This window comes from Antrostomus carolinensis, unplaced genomic scaffold, assembly GCF_000700745.2.
Source record: "Antrostomus carolinensis isolate BGI_N321 unplaced genomic scaffold, ASM70074v2 scaffold16523, whole genome shotgun sequence".
NCBI classification, from domain to species: Eukaryota; Metazoa; Chordata; class Aves; order Caprimulgiformes; family Caprimulgidae; genus Antrostomus; species Antrostomus carolinensis.
Window position 1 is genome coordinate 96,823 of NW_010303596.1, and position 25,839 is coordinate 122,661.

General features: G+C 38.6%; 1 protein-coding gene across 2 annotated transcripts in view; it reads left to right on the top strand.

The window, feature by feature from the left end:
• GRM1 (glutamate metabotropic receptor 1) overlaps nt 1-25,839 on the top strand; it is a 146,955-nt gene that overhangs the window by 90,902 nt on the left and 30,214 nt on the right. For both annotated transcript variants that reach the window (XM_010164162.1, XM_010164163.1), the window contains exons 3-5: nt 11,449-11,695; nt 17,723-17,891; nt 19,760-19,886. In XM_010164162.1, coding sequence (XP_010162464.1) covers nt 11,449-11,695; nt 17,723-17,891; nt 19,760-19,886 — 543 coding nt within the window. The remainder of the gene's footprint in view (nt 1-11,448; nt 11,696-17,722; nt 17,892-19,759; nt 19,887-25,839) is intronic.

A 25,839-nucleotide genomic window follows, 5' to 3' on the forward strand; every position in this document is an offset into this window, starting at 1 on the left:
GCCAGGTAACGTAAAAATCTGCAAATATTTCTTTAAATTTGTAAATTAATTTGGTTTTAAGTGTGTTCATTCCTGTCTCATGTAAGAGCAGCAGCAACTCATTATCTGCTAGACTTGTTCCAAATAATAGATCTGTTAAGAATAGTAGTTCTAAATATGTCTTTAATGGAGTGTGTGAATAAGGCAGCAAGGTTACATAGTTACCTGAGGGAGAGGGGAAGACTGAAGATTGGGTTTTCTTTCTTTTTAATAGCTTCTCCACAGGTGTTCAGGTCATGTAGAAAATGGGCTCTGTGGAAACCTGTCCTTGGAGAGACTGGGTCAGGATCCAGGATGGCACTGGAGGAAGACTGTAAAGAAAGCAAAAGAAGCTGGCAGATCCAAGGTTTCTGTGATAGTAACCAACCACATCAAAATGGTGCCCGAGGCCTTGGGAGCACAGGCACTTGTGGGACCCTGCAGTCTGAGAGAGAGGCTCAGAGACAGTTTGGTTTTGAGCTGGGAGCGACAGAAAAAACTATAGGACTCATAGTTAAGAGTAACAAATTGAATTCCCTGTTGTCATACTCCCAAGAAAGGGGACAGACGAAAAGAGGAGAAAATAATTTTAAAAGGAAAGAATCAGAGTAAAACAATAAATTGGGACTGGAGGATTGTGATGCTGGCTCAGCATATGGCCTCTGACCAGGGTCAGTCAGGGCAAAAGCCCCCCTTTCCATTCACCCTGTTCGTGAATCTTACATTAAAATAACTGTGCTATTGCCTGTGTCCTTTAAATGCAAAGCCTGAGCTTGACCGTTCAAATGCCTTTGTCAGCATTAAATTTCAGTCAGCTAATGAAATAATAAGATGGATTTCAAATGCTATATTGGGATTTGAAATCAGTGTCTTTGCTGATTACATGTACAAACCATTCAATCAAGGAACAAAAAAATCATCAGCTGGCATATTTTATTCCTGTTTATAAGATGAAATATTCATTTCTAATTAAAATAGGAGCTGAGAAATAATGTCTTGCTGCAGAAGTTAAATAATAATTTCAAATAAATAATAGAAAATGTTGTGGTCATTTTGCAGGCAGTTTGTACACAGTCCAGCTTTTAAGAAAAACAAATTAATCATAATAATTATTTGTCAAGCTCTTATAATAATTACCCTTTGCCTCTAAGAAAGACACTGGAATCACTTCAGATTATCTTCTATGTGTCCTTTTTCTAGCATAAACATGTCATTTAATGTTATGTCCTAACTATCTGAATTAAAGTAGATTTTTTTTAAGCTTAAACATGTTTTGACTTGACAGATTCACCAAGTTCAGAACCACAAGCAGGCTTTTATTGATTTCTACTTTTAAGCTTTGAGTATTACATTTGGGTATTTGACCATGGGTACCAATAAGCTGTTGTCATTCCATGCCAGATTCCTGGTCAGTGCCTTGAGTCTTCCAATAGGTGATCAAAGTATTTCATTTGGGGATGAATTTCCATAAGCTAGAGGGCCCAAATATTGGGGTTTTTTTATGATCAGCAAGTCAACTAAATGTCTTTTACAGCTTACTCTCTTCACGATAGAGTTAATTCCAAAAGTATTCATTAGAATATGCATAATAATGAACGTTCATGATTTTATGTGCATTTTGGCAGTTGTAAGTATAGTCCCAGTTTGGCACATGAATGTAGCCATGAAAAGGATGGCACAGAAACACAAAGTCATGTTTCTTTTCAAACTGTGTTTGCCTGGGAGTCCAAGATAAAGAAATTAATTTATCTCAAAAAGGGACAATTATTTTCCTCTGTTGTTTTCCAGTCTATTAAATTCCAAAGGACAGGAATTAAGATAATAGCCAAAATGAGGGGATCAATAACCTTAAAACTTAACTTCTTGACAATTTTTGGTTATTCTATGAATTGTATTTCTTAAGCTGATCGCATTGCATGAACATATACCATATCATAGCTGTGGATCTTTCTTTTTGTTTTGAAGGAGGCTGGGGTTTTTACCCTGCACTGAGCTATACTCTGTATATTCTTCAGTTTCTATTTTATTAAAAAAGTCTTCACTGCAGAGCTATTTCATCATGATCATTCCTCTAAAAGCTAGGAACAAAGAGAAGCAATGCTAAAATTTCCTGCCAAACCTTTAACAGCTTATAGCAGTGGATATTTACAGAAGAGGTTTCAAATACCAGCTTGCAGGGTTATTTAGAGGAGCAAGAATCTCAGCAAATCATCCTCACAGGGCCATAACCACTAGGTTTTTTCTTAAATAAAATTCTTTATGAAGACTGGGGTAAGTGGGAAGAAACAGAGTTTTCAGGCCATAATGTCATCCCCTATAGAAGCTTTATTAGGCTGATGAGCTTCTGTCAAGCCATCTGCTATTAGTGAATCTCCCCAGACCTGCATTTAACAGCATGTGCCACATATACTAACTTGTAAAAAATTATCCAGTTTCCTGCTCTTTTTCCTGTTGCTATGAATAATTTCTGTGGACACACATTCTTGCAACTTTTCAGCTCTGTGATCAGTTTATTTCAGCTCTCGCTGATAAGAATTACAAACGCGTGTGAACAATCTGTGTAGATTGCAAACCTGTGATGGTACAGAGCTGCACCTTGCCAGCAGCAGCCTAGTGAAGGAAGCGACAGCCCTCCCCTGGGGTGGCTGCCATGCAGACGGCTGCACTGTTAGCTTGGCCCTTTGCTTTGTATTTCCCTTTCAGTCCTTTCTTTGACTGCTAACCAACACAAGAGACAGAGCAGGCAATGCAGATTTATGGAGAAGGGAAAAAGGAAGTTTTTCTCCACCACAGGCCTGTTTTGCACTCATTTGCCTCCCACTCCAGTGACACAGTGCTGGCAAAGCCATGCTGCCAGCTGCTGCAAAAGCCTCCAGCTTCCCTCTAGCCTCTTCCAAAGGCAGAGTGGAGCTGCAGCATTGCACATGAGCTGGGAGTGTTTGTGAATATATAATATCTCACCCAGACATGCTCTGCCTGCTCGCCTCAGCACTGTCATGTACGGACATCAGGCATGCCCAGTCTTCACATTCATTAGAAGTTGCAGCCAGCCTTTGGGAAATTAGTGTTTTCATCCCCTGCTTAGGTCCTTTGGGTCACTAGAAAGGAGATGTAAGAGGAAAGCTCTCTGCTCTCTTGGGCACGGGCATATTTGAGCACAACTTCATTATCTCCCACAGTGTGAATATGAGTTATGTGCGTTGTCACTTGGTGTTTACATCTTAAATCTGGTTTTCCTGTAGTCACATAGTAGTGTGAGAGTCTGCATGCCCACTGGGAGAGGCAGAAAGAGCAGGGAGGGGAAGCGAGCTTCAGACTCTTGCTTCTGCTAAGCAAAGTTTGGAGACTGGGAAATATAGGAGCAGTTAAGAGATCAGTTTCCTTTCGTTTTGCTCCCAAGTCATGTGGTGGATGGGCTGGACCTGCAAGTTCAGACAGCATAGGGTTGGCAGTACTGCTCAGTCCCCTTTCTCCTGCCCAGTGCCTAGTGACTCTGAAACTCTCCCTGCCTCTGATTAATGAGTGAGTCAGCAGCTTGTGCAGTCATTTCTCCTCATAACATTTCAGCTTCGCTGTGGCACTGTTGTATTTGAGTATGCAAGCCTCATTCTGGAGTCTTTGACACTAAGCTCTTAAAGCCCTAATGTGCTTACATAACACGATATGGAGAACCAAGAAAGTAAATTTAATTAAAATCTTTCCCTGCTGCTTCTGACACAGAGGGAGAGACAAAAGGAAGACACTTCTTTTTGAACACTGAAGAGTAATGTGTCATTCTCACAAAAACAGACAAGGAAACAGAAGACACTGGTGGTGTATAGTATATCTAAAAAGGAGACTAATCTTCTAAAGATTAGGTGTTAGATGTCTGAAATTAATGACAACCTGTGCCTTGATGGCTGAATTCATTTTGGTTTCCTTTAGCCATATCTGTGAAAGATACGTTGGTAAAAGTAAGTAAAAAAACCAATCAAACAAACAAAAAAACCTCCACCTTTTAAATTCAATATCAACTTTATTCCAGGAGAAAAAGGTTCATTAGTTATTTGATCAACTTCGCTAGTAAAAATAAATAACCTAATGTATACAATTATTTCTGCAATCAGCAGCTTGTTAATGCCTTAGGTAGAGAATTCTAGTGCAAATTTTTGAAGAGCTTCTGCTGAATACCCAGCTTTTGAATGGCTTTCACTTCTCTCTGTAGTTTTATACAAGAATAGAGGTACACTAATCCCAATTAAAAAGCACCATTCCCCATATGTAACAAAGCAGTAGTATCTGGGAGACCCATGAATTTCTCTGTGCTCAGAAAGAAAATAGCAGGGTATCTCAACTGGTAACTGTAATTGTATCCTAGCTTTTCAGGGAAAAATACATCAAATATAATTGTGTCGAATTAATCTCTTTGCTTGGGGAAATAAAAACCATTTGAAGAATGGAAGCAAAACCTTTCTGATTTAATGACATCCTAAAAATGAAGCCTGCAGCCCTGTGGACTTCATTTATTGCTTCATGAGTACTGTAAGATATCAAATCTTTATCAGCGTGTTTTGAAATCTGGTGTAGAACCTGCATATGGTAAGATATTGCCTCCTTTTGACTGCCCTAGTAAATACTCTGCTTCCTCCTTGCCAAAGGGCAGAACAACTTGCAATTCTATAGAGAGTGCTGCATTATGTTCTATAGACTGGTGACATGATGCTCAGGATCCCTTCTCTTAAATAATACATCCTTCCTCATCCTTAACTGACAAGTAGTGGAGCTTCATCTGGTCAAACAAATAGTCCACCTACAATGGGAATTGAGTTACCTGTTTTATCTTGTGTCTTTTTGATAGTTCTTCTACAATCCTCCTTATATGTCCTATCTCTCATCTCTTTCAGTGTCTTTAGCTGTCTCTTGAATTTGCCTCCCTGCTGCAAAGATGCAGACATCAAAGTAGGAAGTGAAGGGGTAGTCATTACACATATGGCCTGCTTTTGTTTGAAAACAGTATAATAACTGGTTTCCTGGGAGCAGAAGCCATACAAGAAACAATAATTTATCATGATGGAATTATTTGTTGTAGATTGAATGAAGCATATATTATGGCCTGTGACAAATTATTCAGCCTATCATTCTGTCTCATGAAAATTAAAAATTGTTTTTTAATTGAGATTGAAACAAAGCCGCTTCTTTTCTGACCCTCTTTTGGCTTGGTAAAACACACACCAAAAAAATCATTTTTCCACAAATTGTTTGCGGTTACATTAGCTCGCACATAAGAGACAACAAGGTCATTGGGACAGCCCACAACAAATGAAGCCTGCAGCCTTGATCCACAATTGCTTGTTCTGGTCACCCAGTAATGTTTCCTGGCCTTTCCCTTGTAGGCATCAGCTACAGCTGGAATTGCCTGAAAAAGAGCAGTTACTTCTGAAAATACAAGTTCAGAAATTCTTGTAGCTGTATATTTGATTTTAGGCTGAAAGCGAGGGTGTTTGGATGTTTTCATGTAGAATAATTGACTTTTACTAATCTGAGTTGTTGCCTGTGACTTACATTTGGACATAATGAGAGCAGTGGAGTGAACAAAAGTCATCCTTATACCGTCAAGAGGTGAGGATTTTATTCAGCCATACAATATTAATGAACAGAATGCACTTGTTATTAAGAAGGTGATATGAAGAGAAAAAGCCAGTTAGTGCACAGGTTTTGAACACACCATCATTACACTAATTACGTTTAGAGAAATTCTAATGTGTGCTATTTGTTTTGCAGTGCCTTAAAGTGAAATTTGTTAAATAATTTTGCTGTTATCTTTGTTGTTGGATCATGTAAGAGATGTTATAAATAGAATGTAAGAGAGAGTGAACTGGCAATATTTGTAAAATATCTGAACCAATAACCACAAATGAGTTTAAACAAATGAAACTCTGCAAAAATTATTTCGTAGAATCTTAGTTTGGCATGGTTATTCAGGATTAGCTATTACTAAATAAAATGGAAAAAAAAAATTCAAGGAATTGGTGACAAAACAGAAATGCCAAATTGATTACATTTTCTTTCCTATGTGTCCAAAGATAAAACCATAATTAGACAGTTAAGCATCCAAATAAAAGTACTCTAATTATTCTAAGTAAAATATCCTAAAATTCCACTGAAATCACATAAGCTAAGTCTATTAAACACCTTTTACGTGTCATTTAGTTGTCAAAATAATCTTTAGCAAAATAACCTTTAGGAACCCAGATTTGAAATCACTGATCAGTTCAGCATGTTGACCTTCTCTCCTGCTCCTTTCAAGATCCCATGACACAAATTTGTTGTGGTCAAAGTTTGTGACGTCTTCTTTAACATGAAACACCGCGAGATACATGCTTTCTATTGTTTTCCAAGGACATGTTATTTCACTGGCACATCTCTACACAAACTTGTACAGAGCTAGATGGGCACTTTTACTCAGAGTCACTGAGGCTTCTTTTGTTTTTTTCACAGAATCACAGAATGTTAGGGATTGGAAGGGACCTCGAAAGATCATCTAGTCCAGCCCCCTGTTTTGCTGTTTGGGGTTTTTTTAATCCAGTTCAGCTGAAAGAGACCTACAATGACCATCTAGTCCAACTGCCCGAGCATTTCAGGGCTGACCAAAAGTTCAAGCCTGTTGTTAAGGGCGTTGTCCATATGCCTCTTAACCACTGACAGGCTTGAGGCATCCACCACCTCTCTAGGAAGCCTGTTCCAGTGTTTGACCATGCTGTGGTTAAGGCGGTGCACCTTGCGACTGAAAGAGAGCATAAGAAATGTGCCTCTATGATTCCTCCAATTTGCTGTGAGCCTGGGTACTGCTCTACCAGTTCATGGTGTAATCCCAGCTCTGCTGCCTGGCATTTTTTGGGGGGAGCTCTCTTTGGCACGGCTTTGTACCAAATTGGTACAGCCCAAGTACAGGAAATTTCTTTTGTTTCAGCTTCCCAGTGAAATTTAACCCGGAATGTGCTTCCAGAATATTTTTTTGCTTAAATGAGCACTCATTGAATGTAACCATCACCATGTTGTAACTCACGACAAGGCTAAAATCTCATACGGCCTACCCATGAACCATATCAATCCCAGGAAGGATGGCTACAAATAAATAAGGCATTATATACAATTTCTAAGACGTTCAAACCTCTGTCAGGACCACCAGAAAAGATAATAGCTCTCATAATAGTTGCTAATTGGACCAAGACAACAGAATCTCTTTTTATGTGACCTTGATTATTCAGCAGATGACAGTAACAAACCATAAAACTGCCTATTCCAGGTGAAACATTATAACAATTTTATTCAACAGATTTTGGCTTTTTATTCTAATCAAGTCATCTGTGAACAGACTGTGCTCTTTATCAAATGTGTGTATTTGTTCAAAATTTACCAACTGGCTAGGTATTGATCAGATTCCCCAACCAAAATGTTTTTACATTTCTTGCCATCCCAAATTCCTTCCTGCCCTTGTCTTCATGAGGACTACAAACAGAATCACAGAATCACAGGATTATAGAATGGTAGGGGTTGGAAGGGACTTCAGGAGATCATCTAGTCCAACCCCCCTGCCAAAGCAGGTTCACCTAGAGCAGGTTGCACAGAAAAGCATCCAGGTGGGTTTTGAATATCTCCAGAGAAGGAGACTCCACAACCTCCCTGGGCAGCCTGTTCCAGGGCTCTGTCACCCTCACCGTAAAGAAGTTTTTCCTCATGTTTAAGCGGAACCTCCTGTGTTCCAGCTTGTGCCCGTTGCCCCTTGTCCTACCATTGGCCACTGCTGAAAAGAGTCTGGCCCCATCCTCTTGACACCCGCCCTTTAGATATTTATAAACATTACTGAGGTCCCCTTTTAGTCTTCTCTTCTCTAGAGTAAACAGGCCCAGCTCTCTCAGTCTTCCTTTGCACTTTATTTCTTATTGAATATTAACATAGACTTTTCCTATCATGACATTATACATGGAAGTTAACTCTTTTCTAGCCATAATTCTGATAGTATAGTTTTTCTTAATTTCAGTTTGTAAAGTGGAATTAGCACAAGTACCCGCTCTGCTCTTGAGAACACTGTTAGCCCAGCACTGACTTCACAGCAAAGGCAGTAGACTAAATTCATGGTTGCTTTACATTCAGGCCCTTCTAAGTACCTAGCTGAAGCTAATATTAGGTAAATGTGAGGCACATTATGTTAAAAGCCATTTAATGCCTCTACTTAGGCATTGCTTTTACCAGTTTTGGGAGCATTTTTCAGTTGTGTGCAGCCAGGTTGTGGTGTTTGGGGATTTTTTTGTTTGATTTTTTCTTCTAGTAGTATATGTGTGTTATACCCTCCTCCTTTTTCAGCTTTAAGATTGAGTGAAACAAAAACTAAAATCTAAATTATAATAAGAAAAAAAAATGACCCAAACTATTGAGGAACTATTAAAATGAAATTATTAAAGGCAGATTTGCATTGCATCCAATACAAAAATAACTAAGTATGAAATTTAGGACACCTGAATTATTCAAGGTCATTCAAAACAGTAATGACCTAATTTGAATGACTTCAATTAATCCACTACTCATATGGCTTACAATTTTTCTTTGCTTAGTGAAAGCTAAGGTCCCTAAAAAAAAAAAGAAAAAAAAAAAAGAAAGCTAACAAAATACTTACCTATTTTACCTGTTTTTAATGTTAATAAAACCTAGTGTTCAAATTAGTCTTTGTAGATCAATGGTATTTCTTTCAAAGGATGAAAGGAAGGAAAAATAACTTTCACAGTCCAGAGTTCTGCTTTGCCCTTTGTTATATTTCAGTGATCTACTGAGGAAAAATACAACTTTACAGAGAAGTGCCATAACAAACATAACATCGTTCTTGCATTTATCGAAAAGCTGTCCTATGAAAACTTAATTGAACATTGGTTGCCTCTGTTTTGTCTCTGGCTGAGCATAATTGCATTATTTCATTTGTTTTAAAAAAGCCACACATTTCTTACTGATTGTCGTAAGTGAATTTTTACAAGCTCAAATGCGTAAGTATATTGATAACTTATAATGATGAAAATTAAATAAATGAAATAAAATGGATTTTGACTGCAGAAAATTAAGTTTAGGTAAAGTATGACTTCTCACACTGGATTTACTGGAAAATAACTTATTTACACATAGGGTTGTTTATATTGCTGATCTGTAAACAATTAATTACCATATGATTTTTCACATGTTGCTTTCTGCTACAGTATAGATATTTGTACAGGTGATATTAAGGCAGTCACATCTGCAGTGTGGGTCTGTATTCTGGGATCCTCAACATAAGCTAGATGTTCACTCCTAATTAGTCAAAAGCATATCCTCCCATCATCAAATATTTATTCTCTTTGGCGGTATGCATATTATAGAAAACTGTTGATAGTGAGTGCTGTGTCCTATCAGTCATTTTGTGATCTCTTCTGTGACTTTGCTGTCTAGAAGCTTCACAACAAAGAGAGGACTGCTGTGCCGAGCACAGGGCCTTTCTACCTCTCTTTCACATAGGAATGAAGAACACATTCATTTTCTATCTACAAGAAAGCAGAATCAGTGATAAATTCACAGTGTTAATCCTAAGGGACTAATCAGCAGATAAAACACACCTAGAGACAGCATATGCAGACCACACATTGACATATTCAGACAACAGGTGTCTAGAAAACGCCATACGTTGCAGTACATAAATGAGGGTAAATGTGGTGGCATACTCTTTGCTTCCCTGGGTAAATATTCTGTCAGCTTACTTGTAAGGTTTCTATTCTTTCTGTGTTTCTGAACATGGATCTGAAAGGCCTTGGTTTCAGGCTAGTTGAATGGGGACTGTGAACCTTCTCCTGCAAGGAAAGTGGCAGATACGTTGCCTCTGGGAAATATTTCTCCAGTGCTCCTTGCTTGGTGGTGCTGGTGGTGAATGTATGGCAGCGAGAGGAGCATGTGAACTCATTCAGTCAGATTATGTGATTTTCACAAGGCTTTTTTAATTCACCATCACAACTGTTTGCTATGTTCAGCTTATCTGGAAAACAGTTACTGAAGCAAGACTTTCTTGCCCAGTTGCAATGAATGTCCTGTGCAAAAAGATCCAGAGAAAGATACATAGACTTACCTCCCTTTGGGACCTCTGTTTTCCTAATGAATCCCCAGTTGACCTTTCTGAATTATAGGGCAGCTGAGAAGACCTAACAAATCAGAGCCTTTCCCAAGGATAAATTAAAGGATGGTCTTCATGATTGTATTTGAAAGCCACATCATATCTACATTAGGGGAAGGAACTGTTTTTTAACTTGAAATGTTCAGTGAACTTCTTCATATTAAAATGACAACTATCGTCTCCAACCTGGATTTGAGAAGTGTCACTTAACACCTAGTCTCTCACACATCCTACTTCCCAAGTGTAGACAAGGTGTTACTTAGACAAAGTAACAGAGACTGGTTTTCGAATGCCTGTTAAACACCGAGTAATGTGGGAGATCTACAGATAAAAGCATCTTGCAGTTTGGAGCATATTGTGATAGAATGACTCAGGGGGAAGGAAACAAAACCAGGGAGGTTTCTTCCCACTCCCTCAGGACCCCTGCATTTTGGGTCCACCGTGACTTGGGGTCGGCACTGACAGCATCCAGCAGCTCATGATGGGAAACGGGGGAACAGTCCAGCACCCAGAGGGGTCTGATGTGAGATGTAACCACAAATGGTACCCTCTGGCAGTGCCTGCGCAGCAGCCGATCAGAGCTAAAACCTACCTGTGGGGAAAACCTTCACTGCCACACTGTTTCTGATCAATGGACAGAGACTTCACAGTCTGCTCATGCTGCAGTTAAGTAAAAAGTCTTTTAGTGTTACAAACTTTATTTGACTTCCTGCAGCAATCCCACATTGGCATACCTACTACTACTTATAGTTAAAATTATTAGTTCTGATAATTTGAGAAGTGATACTGATCTAGGTTTTTTACTTATTATCAGTGAAAGGGACATTACTATCTTGGCCCTCAAAACCAAGAGATTAAAAAAAAAATCTTCAAATGTGACAAAAAGTCAAATTTACAAATGAATTGTCTTTAAATTTTTTTCTAGCTGAAATGCATCATTCTAATGCTGGGCCATTTAATCCTTCTTAGCATAAATAACATTGAGGAATGACAAGTAAAAATTCCAAAAAGAAAAAATTCAAGTTGACAATTTGATTAAACTGGTGCTTTCTCATGAGGCATTTCATTTTCAATGAAGTAAAGGTTTCTAGAGGAAAAAAAAATGTTCTTTGTTTTGTTTTGTTTAATTTAATTAAAATCCCTGGCTGGCACTTTGTTTATGTTTCTAAAGCTTTATAAGAGAAATAAGAAAACCCCTCATCACTTTTCTGTATTTTCATGTTATTTCATTTTTGTTTATAACAACTTTTTTTTTCTTACTATTGTAGGCAATGAGAGCCTAGAAGAAAATTATGTGCAGGACAGTAAAATGGGGTTTGTCATCAATGCTATATATGCTATGGCTCATGGACTACAAAATATGCACCATTCCCTTTGCCCTGGACATGTTGGGCTTTGTGATGCTATGAAGCCAATTGATGGCAGCAAGCTCTTGGAGTTCCTCCTCAAATCCTCATTCATTGGTGTTTCTGGAGAAGAAGTTTGGTTTGATGAAAAGGGAGATGCCCCTGGAAGGTAAAGAGATGTTTCAGCTCAACTAATTAAACCAGATGTTGGGAAGTGGGAATGTTGCTGAGGTTTGGTGATGCAGATTTCTTTGACTGTTTTGCTGAAGCATACAGCATGTATACCGTGAGACATAAACGGAGTTATCTGGATTAGTTTTACCAATAGGCAGGAATAACACTGGTATACCACACATGAAATATTGATAGCTACAGCTCATATGAGGACGGGAACTACAGTACAGCCTGTAAAATTTCTAGTGTTTCAGGAGAGGACCAACCTTGTATCTCACAGACTTCTGGTGTCTGAGGTACAACTGGGGCTCAGCACCAGCATTTTAATATGTGTTAAGCCTAATACAAGTGATTGGAATTTAATGAAGCATTTGCTTGCTCAGGTTTTGAAAGTACAGCTGTAGAGTACATCCTTTCCCAACTGTAGCTCTGCTGCTCCAAGTGCCCCCGGGACATAGCACTGCATCCTTGCCAGAGACTAGTTCTGCTTGCTGAACTCCTATGCGTTCTTCTTAACTTGCTTCACTCCAAATAATATTGGCTGTCCCGGAGTTTAAAGATAGGTCTGAGTAGAGTAGGAGAAATATTTTTTTTATTTCTCAGAAGGTACTGTGTTTCACTCATTTGGGGCCTGGTAAATTCCAGCTGTGGTAGCTGCTGCTGTCTACCCCTCCCTAGCAGACACAGTAGGTACCCGAGCAATGGGTGAGAAAGCAAATTTGTGGACTTGGACGTCACATTTGCTTCTCTTACAGGAGCCAGCAGACAGAAGTATTTTCCTCTTCACTTAGTTCTATGGGCTCTGTTCATCTATTTTATGTGTGATACCTCCCAGATGGATATATATTTTTTTTTTTTTAATAAAGAAGTTTAATTCAGCTGCTGAAATACACAATCTGTTATTAACTGAAACCTACTCAGGGGTTACTTCACTGAAGTTAGTTTTCCTACTGAGTTATTAAAGTGTTATAAAAGACTCTCTCACTCCCTCTTTGGGCTTATTGCATAAATGCATCTGAGTGCCAACACTGCACAAAGAGCGCTCTGGAACAAACAAGTGTTTGAAGTCTGGCATATGCCTTCGAAGAGTATTCATAAGACATAGTGGCCTTAAAGCAACTCTTATCTCTATTGCTAACCTTTATTAGCAAAACTGAACAAATTTTTAAGATGTGCTATTTGCATCACTTGCTATATTTAAAGAGTATATACATTTAATCAGCTTGTTACACTTATATAGTAATAAAAAGCTGTTCAGTTTTTCTTGTTGAGCATTGTATACTTCAGATTTTTTTAGTCAAAGATATCAATGAACTAGGTCAGACTTTGAAAGTAGAGGCAAGCAAGTCCCTTACAGTCAAACACATTGACACAAATGCATAAATCAAACCTTTGCACATATCATTTAGAAAATACAGATAAATTACTGCTTAATGTAGCTTTAAGTTTATTACACACTGTTTATCACCGTAAAAGCATTACTCCAGCTTTGCATATGCTGCATTGTCTGCCTGTTAGTTATTTGGTTTGATGTTTAGGTGTAATTTTCCAGTTTTGACCCAAATTTTATTTATTGTCTTGTCACCTGAGAGCATTTCTGCAGCTTTCATCAGTACCAAGCATAGAATTAGAATGAACAGTTCCTGAATTCAAAATATAGGAGGGTTTATATCAAGGTATTTCTCTGAGTAGGTCAGGATGGTAGAATTTATTCCATCCATCATTTTGATCTATAGCAAGGTTCATTTCTCTTGAATCCCCAGCCTATTTAGAATTTGGTGGGTTATTTTAGGTAAAGGGGTTTTTTGTTGTTGTTGTTGTTCCACATTTATATTTTCACAGCTAGAGTCAGCAAGTTTGGTCAGGAAAGTTCAATTAATTTTTTTGCTATTCATGCTGTAATCCTCGTATCAGCCTGTGACATTTATGACATGGGCAATAGCATATCAGAGAATGGTGATGTGTATATGAAATGTTATCTGTACAGTCCACCAGATCTTTAAACACCAGCAGTAGTTTATGCCCAGGCAAAATTTTATTTAGCTCCAGATTAGCCCTCAGGTTTCCATGTCTCCACATGCAAAATCTCATTATGGATGAGTGCCTTGCAGATGAACAGACCATACCTCTGTATCCACAGCCAAAAGAGCTTTTGTATCTCAGCAAAATGAAAAGATAAACACCACATACAACACCTAAATACAGCAAAGAGACCCAGATCTGAAATTTCCTAGTTTTTTAGCTTTTCTATGCCAGTGCAAGAAAGTCACACAAATCTGTAAAAAGCTTTTTTGTAATATGTTACTATATCATGTGAACAAATCAACTTCGCAAGATGGAAAAAATCAATATTCCTTCTCAGAAGGCAGCAACCTTCTTCATACTTTATTTTTAAAATCTATGAGTTTCTTTGAGCAGTTGACTAGGAGCTTGTTCTCACAAGTTACAATCATCATGGATACAGCAGATAGAGATGTCTGCAGTTATGTTCTCCTGACACATAATTTCCTGTTTTGAACCCCTTACAGCTTCATCAGATCTTAACCATTTGTTTAGATAAAACTCTTCTTCTGTCTCACACTCAATTTATGGTTTCAAGCTTTTATCAAAATGAGATTAGAAAACATGAAGCACTTTTTCAAAAGTTTATTTCTTCTGTGCAGAATCTTTCTTTTGAACCTTTATGCAGAAATGTGAAGAGGAGCTTTATCAGAAGGGCACAAATGCAGTCACTTAACTGACTGCACTGCCTTTGGGAAAAATGTTGTGGTTGTAGCTCTGGAAAATCAACAGCTGTATGTGCTTGCTATACTGTTATTAAGAACATGTTAGTAAAATTGCTGTGCTTTTTACTTTCATTGAGTACCTCCTATTTCCTTTCCCAATAGTAATCTTATCACTCACATTCCCAGAAATGACTGGAGAAGGTGTGAGGGATGCAGTAGTCAACATCACATCCTTCTCTGGGCCTGTGCAAGGGGCAGGGGGCAGATCCATTTCGAGCTCTTGTCTGTTCTAGGGTAACTGCCTACTTTTAGCTTATGGCAGGTATGAAGAGACTTACCTCTCAAGGACAAACAATTTGCATAGGCCTCTGACCATAAAAAACTATGTGACAATGGGCAGGAGAACTTTCAGCCCCTACAATGGACGTCTGATATTGGGTGAAATGTTGAGGTTCACAAGCTAACAGAAATGTTGTTGTTCATTTTACCCTAACTAGACTTGGACAGAGACCCCCATAACTCTATCTACTTAAAAATCTCCAGCAGCTGTTCTGGCTTCAGATATGCAAACTCCAATGCTTTGAGTAAATTATCAAATGCATAATGCAAAGACTTCAAACTTATATAGTATATAGAGGAATATGCATCAAACGTATGAAGTTGTTTTGGAGTTTGGCTCCATGAGTGGTTGTTTTGGCCAGTTACATCCCAGCATTGCTGTTTTCCATGCTGCCTTCCAGGACAGCAAAACTTACATCCAGTTTGGTATTATGGAGAAAGGTAACTTCAGCTCAGACTAACCAGAGTAAGAGTGGGCTTGTGATCAGCTGGCTCATGGTCTGGCTCACCTCACAAGGAACCTGTTTGGTCACACCATTTCCCAATATACTGGAGAGCTTGCCCTTATATTAAAAGACAGGTTCATTTTCTTGCATGCAGAATGTTTCCATGGCTTCTGTAAATGCTGTCATATGTGTGTTAAATCCAGTTGCCTCCATGGTCCTTGCTCTCTTAGAGCTTCAAAACTCTTGTCAAACCCACTTATTTCAGGAAACTATTTTTTAGCTTGGACCCAGCACAAAACTGTTAAAGGTGTATGTGTGTGAGTGAGGGGATGGGGGGAGGTATTTCAGCACTGAACTCATCCTTACTCAAAGCAGAAATTTTTCATTAAGGAAAAGAAGAAAATGATAAAGAACTTATGCATGTCTCCATATACCAAGTGTATTTGTTAGATCACATTTCTCCACTTAAAATTCAAGCTGCGTAGCAAAACTGCAAACATTGTACTATAACTTGTCATATGCAAGACTGTGTAAGAGCTTTTAGTATGCATACTTTATTCTTTGACAGATAAGTGATAGAAAAGGGAACATTATTTAAAGAAAACATAGGAATGGCTTTCTACGTAAAATTATATCCCTGAAATTGCCAACTCTTGATTGATAATGCATTAATGCCACTCTTTGCCTTGTAATATATTTTTGCAAAAATGAAAACAATCTGTGCAGGCTCCAAAATTCCACTAAGGTTATGTGAGGTTTTAGTAATCTTTTATTCCCCTTCCTGGGCTGGAATTAATTTTCCAGCCCAGAGTAACTGATTTTGTATTAGTCTAATACAAGGTCACACTAAAATCCCAGTAGGTTCTTCTTGCTGGGAAGACATGTGCACTCCTGCTTATATTTACTTTATAAAGTGCCTGGCTCTTATTGCTTCTTGCTACTCTGATTCTGCTATTCTGAATCCTGAAAACAGCATTCCTTTTTTAATGTTCTCCCTTTGCAAGAGCTGGGATATGAGAAGGAATTGTTTCCTAATGAATTTGAAATTTATCCCCTTTCTAAGCACCTCCTTAATTAGTGGACAGTTGCCAACCAATGGAGCTGCCTTCTGCTTAGACCTCCATTGAACTCAGTGGCAAGAGTCCGTGGTTCAGTGGAGCTCTGCAGTGGCACTGACATTGTCTGAGCATGCATATTTTCAAGACTGAGGTCTGAATACAGCCATAAATATGCACTTCTTTAAATCATATTTAACTAGAAAGATCCTAAAGACTCAATGAAGAAAAACAGACATGTAAAGAGTAATTCTAGCACCTCTTTGCCCTGTGAAGTGCAGAGAGAGTTGAAATTTTGCATGTTTGAACCTCAGCAGGGAAAAGAAAGAAATGGATATGTCTCACTATTTGCCCATGACCAAGCATCGCAGTTTTATTTATAGGTCATACTTTGCTTACCTTTCATTCCTAATGCACATACAGATTAGCAATATGCATTATAAACAAAATAATTTTTTCCCCAGAGACTGAGAAAAACTAGTAGAGAAAAACAAGGCAGTAACTCCCAGGCTTGGAGAACAGAGGATGCTTTGCAATTTTCAGCTCCAATGCTGATTTCTGGTTTGCAGCCCTCTTTCTCCTGTCCTTTTTTAAACAAAGCCCTACCCCTTCTCATCTTAAGATGCCTGTCTGTAGGTCCAGTCTCTTTTGTGGTTCTTCCTCTCTGTGCATTCTCCAATAGTCATTCTCCCATTCTTGCTTATTTCCTACTAAAAAATCACCACACTTAATCACTGCTTTGCACAAGACACATTCTGTGGGTTCAAGGTGGAGCAGAATAATTAGCAGTAAGGGATGTGCACCCATCAGGCTCAATGCATGGAGGGTAATGATGGAGGCAGGGAAGCTGAATGTTTATTGTAGCAGTGTTTTATGCCTCCTTTACATTAGCCTTGGGAAGTTCTCTCCTACTTACCTAGAGAGGGGAAGTAAATTTTGTGCCTGGGTTGCTAACTTTTTCTGACAGTCTCACAGGGCTGGGTAATATAAATAGTTGAACTAGTGCTTACAGTTAACTTATGGCATCCCAGTTCTGTTTGAGCATTTCTGATGATTACTTTAGAGGTCCCAGCAGGAGCTGGACTGCAACCAATCTGTATGCAGGCACCGAGTGAATGTTAAAGACATCTTGAAAAATGGATGAAAAATACAGCATACAGATAGTTCTACATGTGCATCTTTAACAGAGCCTACTGTCTTTGACATGCAGTTCTTCCTGGACACATAACGCTTTATCCACAGCTTTATGTGAGCGGGGCAGGCAATCAGTAATTGTGTGGCAACAAGAGCTGTCAGTTCCCATGATCCTGCTGCAAAACCTACAGCATTTGGTGTTTCCATGAAACTCTAGTCCCTGCTGTTAAGGGATGACATGGCTACTTAGGGAGGCAGAAGGAGAAGGTCACAGTAATTTTTATCCTTCATGTGACTTGCTTTCTCTTGTTTCCCCTTGCAGGTATGACATCATGAACCTGCAGTACATAGAGCCCAACCGCTATGATTACGTCCTCATTGGGACCTGGCATGAGGGAGTGCTCAACATCGATGACTACAGGATTCAGATGAACAAGAGTGGGATGGTCCGATCGGTGTGCAGTGAGCCTTGCTTGAAGGGCCAGATTAAGGTGTGCCTCATACACTTTCTGCTACAGAAATGTGAATAACCAGTCAGTGTTTCTTCCTTAAACGCAGTCAAACTTCTTTCAAGCCAAGGGATAGAATTTCCTTTACTTCAGGAAAGCCAAAAGAATAGAAAGACTCCTACATTAATATCTTACTCTTACAATCCCATATACAGACCTGTGTTTTCTAAAATTGCCTTTTGTGGTGATGCAGAATCTTCTAGTGTGACAAGATTTGAATTTCATCTTATGCGAGAAAGAACAAAATTTTCACTTAGTCATTGCCTACAACATCCAGTGGCTGTGATTCACTTGGGGGCTGATCCTGAAAATAATGTGTCCCATGGGAATCCAGTATTTTGTTCCAGCAATAACACCTGCAAGAAAAAGGAAAAAAAACCCTCAAAACCTATTTGTATCTCATGTTCACAACAGGAGGTATGGAAACACAAATGAAATCACTCTGTGTTTACCAAACAGTAGCATTTATATCAAGCTACAAATAATTTGCCACCTGCCATGTCTAGATAACAGAAAGACATGTTCCACCACTATCAAAATGCTATGGATGCAGTAAGTTTAAAATGGTAAGAAGCCCACTCAGGAAAATCACCTTAGAGCAGACCTTCCTTTCTAATTTCATTTAATAAGCACATATGCAGCTTTTAAATTCTATATTGCTACTCAAAACAATAAGTGATTGATGATTTGGCAAAGGCATCATGACATACTCCAACAGTCTTGGAGGGGAAACATTATCAGTATTTACTACCCTCCAAAACATCTTTTTCCTGTTTTGGGGATTGTGCAGTTTGTGTATGTGTGTATATGTAAACACAATGCATACAAAATGCCAGCTTCGGCTCCCGTTGAAGTCTATTGGAGTCTCTCCACAGACTGCATGAGGAAATGTTAACAAAAAAAGCCTACAAAGCCAGCATTCAATAAAACAAACATTCTGTATTTCACTACTGCACTTAGCTCTGCATTTAGATGGATAGGAAGATCCTGGAGAGAAGACTGGATTCTTCCTTTCTGGGAAACACAGCCAGTCTTTGTTGGAGCCCCATGAGCTGCAGGTATCCTTAGTCTTTCTTTCAGCCTCAGCATAATGAAACTAGGAGTCAAGACAAGGAAACCATCTTTTCAACATTGGATCATTACACTTATCAGCCTTCACAGCAGAGAAAGATACAGCTTTCAGGGACATTTGTCTCCAAAACAGCTGTTCCGAAGCATGCTCTTGGTCACTGTATTTTGGTTTTATTTTCTACTAAGATCCATTACATCCTTTTAGCAGTATATTTTTTTAATTTATTCTTATTTGAATTTCTATTTACACTATTGTATTGAGCCCCAAAGAGACTTTAATGTAAATTGGAATTTATGTGTGTGAGTGTGCTTCTGTGTATATATACATATATATGTATATGCATGAATCACTCTTTATTCTAACCTTTGACTTTGTTTACTGCTTTTTACTATGCAACAGATATTAAGCGTAGGCTGAGCTACTTGTCCTGACCTGAACCAACTCTCAGATTAAGCCTTTTCTAAAGTTTGATTGAAAATACAACACTCACCATGCCTCTCTACCAAAGGGAAAATGGTTTTGTACTTTTATCTCAGAGCTGTTCTCCTTAAAACAAAATAGAGTTGTCCCCAGAGATTATCCTTGAATTCCTAAGCACAAATTTTAATACTTAGGGGTAGATACAGTATCAGGATTCATGTTTTCTAATTGTGTGAGATTCCTGGCATACACAGGAATCCTGTCATATTTCAAACATTGTATGTGGTACATATTTGCAGGGGGTGCTTCTGTGTTTTCTTAGAGAGGATCATAGCTGAGGATGTATTTTGCATTACAGGTGATCAGGAAAGGAGAAGTGAGTTGCTGCTGGATTTGTACTGCTTGCAAGGAGAATGAGTTTGTTCAGGACGAATTCACATGTAAAGCCTGTGAGCTTGGCTGGTGGCCGAATGCTGACCTGACAGGTAGGGATGTGTCCCTCCAAACACTTTCTCATTTTACAGGGCACAAGGAGAACCATCTGTGGTGGAAAGTAAAGTGGCACCATGCAGAGATATTAAAGGTACATACATAACACACATCCCAATGCAGTTTAGGGTGAGTAAGAAGTGTTATACCTTTGGTTCAGTCCAACAGCACTGACAATAGACGTGGCAAAATTCTACCAAGAAGAAATTATATAGTTTGTCTGTTCTTCCCCTTGTTAAAGCTGTTAAGACTACTAATGAACTTTGCAGCATTTGCTGCAATTTTAGCAGTGATTATCACAAGAGCTCAGATTGACTTGATACTCTCTCTGATCGTTCTACCATGCAATTAGTAATACTTTATCTGTGATTTCAGGCCATTCAGTAACTGACTACCCGACTTTTTCTTGGTATAAAGATAATTCTCACTGTATCCACCAGCAAGAGGAACATCAATAATATCCTAAGAAAGGCTGGCAGAAGAAAAGGAAACAGCCAGAATTGGTCTCCCCTGTGTATATGCTTTGGATAAGTTGTACGCTATGGCATCTTTCTGTTATTTTGTACCTATGGAGGTCAACATCCACACCTGCTCTGGGCTTTGCAGTGACCATTACCCCCCAAAAAATAGATTTAATACACTGAGAAGTATAACCTTGATCTTGACGTTTGCTTTGTATCACTTTCAAAGACTACTGGCACCTCTGCCCCATGCCTTACCTAAAAATCTTGTCTACCAGTATTCATCAGGGCATCGTTCCTAGTCAGAGAAACAACCTGACTATTTAGCTGAAGATCAAATGTGCAATTTATCACATCCTTGTCTTTTAATATGTCTGACTGGCAACTAGATGTTGCTGCAGCATTTAACATGTAGATGAAAAGTACTCAAACTGATTAAATAGTTCCAAGAGACACTGTTAAGCTCGTCACTGAAGCCAAGTGAACTTTCAGAGGATTTATTTTAAGAGGGAAAGTGGTGGTCAACTTTTCCATCTAAAAATGTATTATTAATCACAATGAACTGTGAAACTTGATCCATTGTCTACATTGGTTTTCTATGGAAAATAAGTTATGGTCATGTCTCAAATGTGTATATACCTGGCTATATCCCATACCTTTCATCCTAAATGCCCTCCTCTCTCTCTCTCTCTCTCTGGTGTGCAACTGAACCTAGTTCAAACAGATTTGTCAGGGTACAGAAATTTCAGTGATCATTCAGTTCCTTCAAGTTTCACATAAGCACGTTTTAGGAAGAGGACTTTTTGAAAAATACCTTCTGTAAGGGCCCCAATTGTGGAAAAATATCTTGTATTACTAGACACCAGAAAATCCACAGCACCCTTCATAAATGTCCTGACCATTGGAAAAGCTCATATTCAACTCCCACCTGCTAAGACATCAGTGTCCACTAATTTTAAAGCAGGTATCTATAGACAACCGGGTTCTGTTAGTCTTGGAGGTTTGCAGAATTGTTTGTATCTACTATTCAGGGAAGAAAACCAGGACTTCTTTTTAATCAATAAGGCAGAACAAGAACATAGTTAGAGATCAATGTGCACTTGAGCAAATATGGTTCAGTGCTGCCAGCTGCCCAAAATAGCTCAAAAGGGGACATGTCAAAATGAGAGGCACTGCTGAAAGGAGTTGAGGAAAGCATCAGTGCTGGAAAAAATCTCTGGGGCAATCTATTAACTTTTAATGAAATCAGTAGATTACCTGCTGATTTGTGTTTCTTCTCAGCAAGGAGACTTGACTGCTGCTGTTCTAAAATCACAGTAGCATCAGCCAAATTACAGCACAGCCATTGACTGATTTCCTAGAGAACATCAAAATGGCAGTCTGCTCCTGCACAGCTTCTTCATTCTGTCTTACTGAGGAAAAAAACTATTTTCTTAACCCTTGCAATTCATTTACTTGAACTGCAGTATAAAGTACAAAGTTGTGAAGAGAAGCTGATGCCATCCTAACCTTTAGAAAAGGAAGACTGAGCTAGATAAACTCTGGCTCTTGAACGTTGTGGGAGTCACCATTGGCATAAGTTAATTTTGATTCTCTTTTCTTGACAGGATTTCTCCCATCAAATGTGATTCTATAGCTTGCTTTTTTGCATTGTTCTTGTACCCTGCCAGTTACCATCTAGACACATGTTAACATCTCACATTTCAAGTTGTTTTTCCTTTTGCCTTAAATGTTAAACTTGTATTCAGTTTTAGTCCCATTTTACATCAGACAGAGGTTCTAAAATCCTTAGTCCCTTTAAGAAACGTGAAGCACATACTAACCCATTTCCTAAGACATGGTGCTCGGTCTGTTCATTTGAAACCAATCTCTGTTGCTCAGCAGTCCTTTCCCGACATTTTAATTTTATTTTTAAGTGTACAGATTTATATTTTTTTTACATTGCTTCCCCTAAATGTGCTCAGTGAACTGGAGTCAGCAGGCACGAAGGATTTCTCACCACAGATGATAAAAACCTGACCTGACAAATAGTCACTAAAACTGGTGTCTTAAAGCCTTGTGCTAAGAAGAAGAGTTATCTTTTATCGTATCAACATCTAATATAAGAAGAATGAATATCAAGCTAGTAAACCCAGTTTACATAAATCATCTTAAATAAGCAATTAACCAAGATAGTACAGGAAGATTTATAGAGCTATTATGAAATGAATTATAAAGGTCTGGGGCCATCAGTTACCTGGGATGTGTTAATGACCTCAGAAAATATCCTGGTTTGTCTTATTGGCCTTGTAGAATGAATATAATTTAAAGAAAAAAAAATCGATTAGCCTTCTGCTCTAGGAAATGATTCATGATTAAAGTGCAAGGAAAATAGTTGATGAAAGCTGCTGAACAGCTTTTTACTACAAAGTTTTAACTGTGAAGCTTTTGCCACTAATTCTTTGATTTTCTGAAGTTTGGGTTAGTTGTTGTGGTTTTGGGGGGGAATGTTTTGTGGTTTTTTTTTTTTTTTTTAAACCTGTAGGTAAACCATTTCCTCAGTATCTTGCCCCAGTCTCAACATGGTTCCCTAGCCTAGCTGGGAAATGACCCACCTTCACAGGTGCTGACAACTGCTTCCTGATACAAGCAGTGCAGGCAGCTTTTTGCAATGTTTGTGGCTTATGTGGCTCTTGGGGCTTGCTGGTGCACCAGAATTACACTGATTTAATGAAACAGATTTCTAAGACATTACACAGGATAAGCTTAAAGTAATCGATAGGCTTTACTGCCATGCTGGATGAGAGCTAAGGCTCTGAAATATCATTTAAGATGGAATAATATGGGTATGGATTGATGTTGCTAAACTCAAAGTTCACATTGAAATGTAACCTTCCAGCAATCACAGACTGGCTTTCTGTTTAAGAAGAGCTTTGCATGTATTAATCAATGAGAAGGAGCTTCTAACTCTTAGCCTTTTATTAAATCAAAGAAGGAGCCAGTTACCACTCAGGGCTGCTGCTGCCAGTGGCCAGAGGTTCCCACTTCTGATAAAAAGCTTTTCCTTCACATTTCACCATAAAAATACTGGTTGGAAGAATGGATTTCCTTACCTGTCTGAGTCTTGAACAGAACACTTTGAGCAAAACAAAACTAATTTTCTTTATAAAATAAGACCTCTAGTTGCACATACTATCATTTTTGTTGTTTTTTATGTTAGAGGTACCTGCAACATCATTACATGTAGTTAAGCAGACACCATTACCTGTAGTTAAGTCAGCCTGGTACTCCTAGAGACAAAGAGTACAGAATTATAAGACATTTTTCAGTTCATATGGTGCTGGCAGACATTAAAAAATTTTCTATGTCAGGACTTTGCCTTAGGCTGATTTTTTTTAATTTCAAGAAAAAAACATTTTTTCTTCTATTTCTTAAAATGAGGTTACAGAAAAACTCTTCACCCCTGATCCGTACCTCTGCTTACTTCTGCTGTATTTGGAAGGAAGGGCTTTACATTTTGGTAGAGGTATCAGCTGGTAATTTTGTGTCACCCTGTGGAACATGCATATAAATTGAGCAAAACTATGGGCCTCAGATGCTTTTAGTTCATAGAGGTTGGTTTCTGCAGATATACTCCATACTGAGGAGGAAGGGCCTGAGCATGACTTTTGCTCATGACAATATCAGGGCCCTTGTTGAGATTTAAAACTGAGAGGAAAAAAATGCCTCTCACAAGTTCACTGACACCACCACCTTTTCCCTGTTCTTCTCAGCTGCATCCAACAACCCAGACAGGCAGAGGTGACAAATAGCCAGTCCAGGATGTAAAAAACCTGGACCAGCAGTGTTTGTAATGGAGACATCTGAGTGAAGAGGTGACTGGCTAGGAAAAACTGAACTGGAAGGGGAACTGAGACAGGGACTGTGAGGGCCTGGGAAGAAAGATACTTGAGAGGTGGGAGAAAGGCACAAAAGGTGAGTTGGGTCCAAGGGAAACTGGAAGAGAACAGAAACAAGAAGTAGACACTTACCTTGGGATACAGAAACATGTTAAAAGCATTTTAGTGCTATTAAATCCAGAACAGAAATTAGGATATGCCAGAATGAACAACCATAACATCCTATCAACACAAAGGATTTTATTTTCTCTGTAATGTTTATTGCTGGTATTACATCTCAGCACAGTGAAGAAGGTAGTCAAAGACTCCTTTAACTTGAGAATGGGAGACAGCATTTAAGTACCATCTTAACTGTCACCTGTGTTTGCACAACTGTACTAGTTATAAAGAAGTGTCTTTCCAGTTATTTTTTGAAGGCAAGCATATTTTGTGGGTTTTACTTTTACATAAGAATTAAATTACATTATTTACTGGAAAAACAATGAGCAGTGGGTTTGATAAAATGAGACTAAGGTAATGTTAAGAGAGAAAAAAAACAACAAACAACAGAAACATACTAAGAAGCTACAGTATTTATGGTGTAGTTCCATTATAACTTTGGATTTATTACTGTTTTTCTGACATAGATCTCCAATTAATTTCTATTATTTTAATTTTTCTATTATTTTATAATCACTCTCACAAATAAATATAGTGGTCAAGTTATAGTGATTTCAATAAAGATAAAAACGTTAGGCTGAGGAGGTAAAAAATCTACCCATTCTGATTTATAACAACCCTTTCCCTGCTGAAATGAAGGGAAAGTGCTGTGTTTGTCTGGGTTCTGTTCCCCGCTCTGTTTTTGATATGCTGGGCTTGTCAGCAGGTATCTCAAGAAAAATTATTTTTAAAAATCCAGATTTCATTTCCCTTTGTATCATCAGGAGCAAATGTTTGGGACACTGTGATAGTTTCACTGGGCTAGCCCTTGGCTAGCAGCCAACACAGCCCTTCACCCACTTCTCCCCCACACCCAGGGTGGAGGAGAGGATTGGTGGGCAAGGGTAAGAAGACTTGTAGGTTGAGATAAGAACAGTTTAATAATAGAGAGAAAACTTAAAATAACACTAATATTAAAATAGTAGTGATAATGATAACAGTAACAAAATATACAAAAGAATGACACCCAGTGCTATTGCTCACCACCCGCCAACCAAGCCCGGCCCGTTCCCAGATAATGATCCTGGAGGAGCGACAATCCCGAACCGAAACCACAATCCCAGAAGAACAAGAGCCCGAGTGAAAGTCAGAGAGAGCTACAAGAGGAAGAGACCCTCACTAATGTACTGGACATGACGTGATATGATATGGAATACCCCATTGGCATATCTAAATGCCAGTTTAGCTTATTAATTTAAATATTCCTCACCCCCTTAAATCTTGTGCTTGTGGACTAACAGAACACAAAGTCCTTCACTTCCAGTGACAAAAATGCAAACACTGGTATGTTCTCAGTGTCTCTCTCATAGCAAGTCCCAGACTGAAAAGAAAAACACAGCACTATTCTAACTACTGAAAAAGAAATCCAGCTCTGTTCCAGCTAAAAACCACGACAGACACCCCAAACTGAT